The sequence below is a fragment of the Lepisosteus oculatus genome, chromosome 14 (genome assembly GCF_040954835.1).
Source record: "Lepisosteus oculatus isolate fLepOcu1 chromosome 14, fLepOcu1.hap2, whole genome shotgun sequence".
Classification (NCBI taxonomy): domain Eukaryota; kingdom Metazoa; phylum Chordata; class Actinopteri; order Semionotiformes; family Lepisosteidae; genus Lepisosteus; species Lepisosteus oculatus.
The window spans coordinates 20,547,677-20,554,807 of record NC_090709.1 but is presented as its reverse complement, the minus strand read 5'-3'; the positions used below and the strand labels follow the sequence as shown (position 1 = coordinate 20,554,807).

At 44.4% G+C, this 7,131-nt stretch overlaps 1 protein-coding gene across 1 annotated transcript in view; it reads left to right on the top strand.

The window, feature by feature from the left end:
• Positions 1-2,361: 2,361 nt before the first annotated feature.
• LOC138242519 (antigen WC1.1-like) overlaps positions 2,362-7,131 on the top strand; it is a 65,128-nt gene continuing 60,358 nt past the window's right edge. Inside the window, exon 1 of the mRNA XM_069198052.1 lies at positions 2,362-2,572. Within this exon, the coding sequence (XP_069054153.1) occupies positions 2,362-2,572 (211 nt within the window). The remainder of the gene's footprint in view (positions 2,573-7,131) is intronic.

The window sequence follows — 7,131 nt, the reverse complement described above, 5'->3', positions numbered from 1 at the left end:
CCTGCTCCAGCAGTGCCAGGCTGTGACAGTCTTGGTCTTGTCCAGAGTATCTGTCAGTGCCCAGGTCAGACACTCCTGCTCCAGCAATGCCAGGCTGTGACAGTCCTGGTCTTGTCCAGAATATCTGTCAGTGCCCAGGTCAGACAGTCCTGCTCCAGCAATGCCAGGCTGTGACAGTCCTGGTCTTGCCCAGAGTGTGTGTCAGTGCCCAGGTCAGACTGTCCTGTTCCAGCAGTGTCAGGCTGTGACAGTCCTGGTCTTGTCCTGAGTGTCTGTCAGTGCCCAGGTCAGACAGTCCTGCTCCAGCAGTGCCAGACTGTGACAGTGCTGGTCTTGTCCAGAGTGTGTGTCAGTGCCCAGGTCAGACAGTCCTGCTCCAGTCTCTGAACTGTGTGAAACCTGGAGGGAGAGACATGCTGTATGATAATCAACTGTTCTAGAGTTTTTATTTGTTCCATGGCTGGTTTTCTTTTCAGCAGTTCAGTAATATCTATGGACATGCTGAGCAGCAGGACTTATAATAATAGTTTAAATGCTTAATTTGTTGGAACTGGAGCTGAGTCTCATATGGTCAAGACACCAGTCTGAATGCTGACCTGTGTCTCAGCTGATTCTGGGAAAAGTCTGACAGATTTTCAATGGGCTCCTCAGCAGTATCTATGGCCCTGGTGATGACAAAGAGAAAGACTTAACAATCCTGCACTCAGACACACCTACACCAGTCATTCTGTGTGTACTAGTCTCTTTCATTTCTTACTCAAGAGCTGTAATAAGACCCCTGTGACAGAGTGGGTTTTCGGGCTGCCTTTTCGCCCAGTGGAGGGTTGATACTTCTAGTAGAAGTAGAGAGCTGACACACAGTGTAAGAGATGTGTTTCTTCTTGTCCTCAAGTTTGACCTAATAGCGAGAGACTCTTGGGCACTGATCGTGAAGTAATACAGATGTCTGCTGTCTTGCAGCTGATGCTGGGGTTCTGAGGCAAACACAAGGGGAATCACGTGAGAATGTTTTATAGGGTTCTCTAATGAGGACCTAGGTGATACTAATTCCCATTTTCATGCAAAAACTGGTTAGAGAGGGAACAGCTGGAGTGCCCTATAGTAGTGTGCAGTACAAGGACTTTTCATACTGTCACACCCTACACTGCAGTTTTAAGATTAAACACTTAACCTTTTGTACAGAAAACAAAAAACAAAATAACACTGTAAACCAAAGATTATTAATATTGTAGTAATAACTGTTTCTGCTGGAGGGAACGTGAGAGATCTGTCAAACTCTCAACACCCTGGCAGCATCATATCCAAGGAAAGGGAACAGACTGATTTGATCATTTAACAAGATGTTTTTGTATTTTTTACTGGACTTTTTTTATTGTACAGCCTGTTGTAGTGAAAATCTTTATCGAGACTCGGGATTATGGACATTTTTTAGTTTGATTTAATGCAGCTCTTCTAGAAGCAGGTTGATTGGATTCACTTGGGTAGATTTAAACCCAGCAAAGTACCTCCAGACCTGACAGTTTTATGAGCTACCACATCCCAAGAGCTATAGAAGAATACAGGGTTTGTATGACTTGTACACTATGTCTGATGATTTTAATTGTTGCTTAAGCATATCTCAAGGTAGATCTGGGCATGAGGCTTCAGTTTCTCTGCCTGCTGTTGAGACCCCAGGAGCTGCTCCTACTGTCTGTCTAGATCTCAGTCCTGCTTCATTCTCTTTCAAGATCTCAGGTCTCTGACTGTCCTTCTGCACCTCTTCCTGGATGAAAACCTGCTAATATTAAATTATCTAAATTTAAAAACTGAGTTTATTTTGGCAGTTTATATGTCTGAACATTTAGAAATGCTACTTAAATTATTGAATAAAAAGATGGTTTTGTGCTGTTTTAAATTTAGGATTAAAATATTTAATACAAAAGATCTACACACAGTTATCTCTTTACATTTACATTACTGTGTCATGTTATGCACACTGTTAATGTGCTCTATTACTGCTACAGTTTGTCAGATGCTTTGTGTATACCTGTGTCACATGTCTGGTCAAGTCTATTGTACTGGATGCAGATGGATGTGTCCCAGATGGATGAGATTAAAATAAGCAGGCATCAGTGTCACGCCAGAGCAGAACAAGACGTTTTAAACACAGAGAGGGTTCATGCTGATATTTTAAATACAGTAAATACTTGAAGGGTAACTCATAAGAACCTCAGTTACTGTCTTGCAGCATTGTGAAGATTAAGTGTCAACTTCTCTCCAGGTACAGGAGTGCGGTTAGCAGGGGGCAGGAGTCTCTGCTCTGGCAGAGTCGAAGTTCTGCGATGGCCATCCTGGAGTACAATCTGTGAGGCTGACTTTGACATGAAGGACGCAGAGGTCATCTGTCGCCAGCTAGACTGCGGATTTCCAGCACAGCTGCTGAGAGGGGCTCATTTTGGAGAGGAGCAGGGGCTGATCAGGATAGAGGAGATCCAGTGTCGGGGAAATGAGACCAGAATCCACGACTGTCCCACCTTAACCAGGGAGCATCAGAGCTGCACTCACAGCAATGACATCGGCCTGGTCTGTACAGGTGAGAGCACTGCTGTCTGCACTGATCCCCAGCAGTATCAACACTTCAATATCTCACTCTGAGCCGCACTCACAGCAATAACATCATCCTGGTCTGTACAGGTGAGAGTACTGCTGTCTGTACTGATCCCCAGCTGTATAAACACTTCAATATCTCACTCTGAGCTGCACTCACAGCAATAACATCATCCTGGTCTGTACAGGTGAGAGTACTGCTGTCTGTACTGATCCCCAGCTGTATAAACACTTCAATATCTCACTCTGAGCTGCTCTCTCAGCAATGACATTGAGCAGCCTGTCAATTTGTCCCTGGTTATCTCAGCAAACACTGGGACACCAATCATTTTTCTTACATCATGGAATTAAAAAAAATGATTAATAAAAACACTGTGCACTGTGCTTTTAGAATATATTATTAAGTGCAACTATAATTCAATCTGTGAATTATGTATTAGGATCTTGAGAGGTAAAAGCTAAAACACATTGTTCATATATTTATCATGTAAGCATAGCAAAAAAATATATCAATAAAACATAGTATTTAAATGAATTGTAGCATATAGTGTGTAATGGAAAAAAATATTTCACACTCCAAACTGAAGGTGATTGAAAATTTAATCAAAAAGAACAAATCTAGTTACTATAAATGTGCTTCGGACAGTAAGTATACACACTTCACATACAGTCTGGGCTGGGACTGACTCGCATCAACAGCAACATTCCCTCGAGCGCTCACCCTGTCACTCAGACTGGGTCAGGACGTCTTTCAATTAAACCTTCAGTCTTTCATTCAGGCTCCCAGTCACACTAATCACCTCTTTATTTGAAACTGTTCAGAACACCGAATCTCCATCATTAGAGCTAAACCTTGTGAACCTAGCGATCGCATTCCTCTCATAGTCAAGTTTATCACTCGGTTATTTTAATTTCTCACTACTCCTGCTCTTCGATCCTGAAATATTTTCTCTGTTTTAATTCTTTCCTTTTCCTCGCTGACTCTCCAGCCTTTCTTTTCTTTATTTCAGCTGGGAGACGGGTGTCCCTCTTTATTTTTTCTTTCTGCTCACCTTTTTCATTCAGCCCAGCAGCCTGCATTCGATCTGTTACTCCCTGATCATTCAAACTCTGAAAGAGCTCAAAGTCCTGCGCCTGGGATTCAATTATATCTCCTGCTGCAGATTTTCCATCTTTCTGCAGCATTACACTTCACATATTTCAGCACAAGTTGTGAAGCATCCATCTATTAAGAAAATAAGATTCTGTTTTGGATTTTATAACTTATTTTCAAAGTAGAATGTTGAAAAGACTTATCAGCGTTTAAATCTCTTACTTGATACAGACATGCAGTCAGTGTCCACTGTTAAGTACATGTGGGGCCTGAGACCCAGATACACCAGATACACCAAACCTGGTTTCAGTGATTCAGCCTTCTGACACCACAGCCACTGTCCACTGTACTGACCACAGCTTCCAGAAACCCAGAACGCCGTCATTACAGCCACTGTCCACTATACTGACCACAGCTTCCAGAAACACAGGAATGCAGTCATTACAGCCACTGACCACTATACTGACCACAGCTTCCAGAAACCCAGAACGCCGTCATTACAGCCACTGTCCACTATACTGACCACAGCTTCCAGAAACACAGGAATGCAGTCATTACAGCCACTGTCCACTCTACTGACCACAACTCCCAGAAACACAGGAACACACTCATTACAGGTACTGTCCACTGTCCTGACCACATTTTCCAGTATAATATACATTAATATATAAGGTAATATAACTATGTCACCAATGGATCTGAGTTGAACAAATTGAAATCCTGGACGTTGGATCTGTATGCCATGGGCAACCTCCCAGCCACAGGCGCAGATCCTTAGCCACAGAGACAGTCCGCCCATGTACTAAAATAGCATTATTTTAGTTAATCATAATATTGAATATATATTGATTATTTCTATAAGAAATAAATATATGGTATACAGGGTAGTGGAAAAATTTGGCCTAGGTCTGTGTCTGTGTATGCCCTGAGATGGACTGGCATTGCTCTTTCACCAAAGCTGTGCCAGAGAATAAAGAAGTCACATGCCTCAAATTATTCGAATTTGTCAGGTGTCTGTTTGCTATTTTCTGAATGCCCTGTTTGTCACAGTACTGAATAGTACTGCAGGTATCTCTGCCTCACACCTATAACAATCGCTTCTCTCACAACTGTACAGAAAATATTACATTCAGCAATGAAACATACGTGTATCCCAGGAGATGGAAACATATTTTATCTAATATTTCTTTAAATACTGTTGTTGATTTTATTGGCACTGTTAAGTAATTGAAAGCAGCCCACTGGTGCTGTGGTTAACATTGCTGCCTCGGGTTCAATTCCTGGGGTGCTGTCTGTGTGGAGTTTCCATGGTCTCTCTGTGTTTGAGTGGGTTCCGTATGGCTGCTCAGGTTTCCTCCCAAAGTCCAAACACAGACTGATGGGTTAACTGGCTTCTGGGAACGGTGGTCATTGTGTGAGTGTGTCTGTCCTGTGATGGACTTAGCTTCCTGTCCAGGGTGAATCCTGCTTTGCTCTTGTTGCTTGTTGGGATAGGCTCTGGCTCTCCTGTGACCCTGCATTGGAAGAAGTGATTTAAACAAATAAACAGATATGCTGTAATGATAATTCCTTATATTCATATAGCGTTTTTCTGGACACTCCACTCAGAGCCCTTTACAGGTAATGGGGAATCCAACTACCGCCGCCAATGTGCAGCCCCCACCTGGATGATGCGCCAAACTGCTCGGGACACACCAGGTCTCAGTGGGGAGAAGAGCAGACAGATGAAGCCAGTTCAGAGATGGGGATTATTATGAGGCCAGTGGAGTCCTCTGTGCTTTCCTGTCACAGACGTCCGTGGAGAGCAGGAGAGTGGAAAAAGACCCATATGCGTAGCGGCGGAACGGAAAAAAAGCCCGGGCTCGTTAGTGCAAAGAGTTCAGGAGTGCCGTATAGAAACCTATGCCCTCAGGTAGCGGACGTGGGGCGACCTGGTGCTAGGCAGGTCTCAGGACATCCGAACGTCAATGCTGAGGGAGGGAAGAGTGCAAGACCTGGAGATATATAGCCCAAGGGAAAGGGAGTGACCGGAAGGGCAGCAGGCAGGAAACTAGGGACAGGACAGAGTAGGAGCGCCCTCTGGCTGCAGAGGGCGTGACAATTCCCCCTAATAGTAATACAGAAGTATGTCTATATATGGATATACATCACAAAGTTCATGCAAAGATTAGTGAAGCAAACTGTTTAGCGCACTGCCCATGTGACTGTGTCTCAATGAGCATACCTAGTGATACATGACAAACTGCTCAAATGTTCAAATAAGCATAATTTCCCTGTAGAAATGTCTGAGGGAAATGTTGATAATAATCATCTTATATCTTAGATCATTTCTCTTGGCTTTAACTAGTTCTGCTTTATGTTCTGGGCATTAAGCCAACTTTCGACCACACAAGACTGCATAGTTTGCAAAAATATAGAAATTATACCATTGTTTCACTTGTCCCTTCAGTCTGATACAGGGAGCTGTTTGTTTTGCCTCAGTACCAGCTGGCCCAGGAGGTGATTCTCTACTCAGAGCTGCCCCCTCAGCAGGTCTCTGTGGTGGGGTGATTGTCACACTGGTTCAGATGAACCTGGAAGAGCCCCAAGACCCAGCTCAGCGTCTCATTTGTGTCATTTCTGTGGCTTTGCAATAGGCTTATAAAGAATTCCAAAGGGAGCAGTTCTGTTGCGCTCATTCAAGAAATATGCAATTTTAAATTGCATTCATGATGTGGAATTAAAGTTTAAGAATTGTCCCATTTTAAAGAGCCTTTAAAGGCCTCTTTATGGCATAAAGGGTCCTGCACTTTCTTGCAATGTTGTGTAGCTGGGCTCTGACTGCAGACCCAGAGATGTGTAGCTGGAGCTCCACTCCAGATGATCCATATGACTGTGTTTGTTTCTCTGAGATCTGCTGTCATGTGGAGAATCACAACACTGGCCTGGTCTTGAAGCAGAGTGTTTGTCAGTGCCCAGGTCAGACAGTCCTGCTCCAGCAGTGCCAGGCTGTGCCAGTCCTGGTCTTGTCCAGAGTGTGTGTTAGTGCCCAGGTCAGACAGTCCTGCTCCAGCAGTGCCAGGCTGTGCCAGTCCTGGTCTTTCCAAGAGTGTGTGTCAGTGTCCAGGTCAGGCAGTCCTGCTCCAGCAGTGCCAGGCTGTGCCAGTCCTGATCTTGTCCAGAGTGTCTGTCAGTGCCCAGCTCAGACAGTCCTGCTCCAGCAGTGCCAGGCCGTGCCAGTCCTGGTGTTGTCCAGAATGTGTCAGTGTCCAGGTCAGAAAGTCCTCCTCCAGCAGTGCCAGGCTGTGACAGTCCTGACCTTGTCCAGTGTTGTGAGAACTGTAGTATGTGATATTAAGTTTTCAGGCTGACAGCCTTTAGTTCTCTATTGCAGGTTTTGTGAGGCTGGTGAATGGACACCGGGAGAGTGGAGGTGAATCTCAAGAACACCTGGACCTCAGTGTGCGACTCTG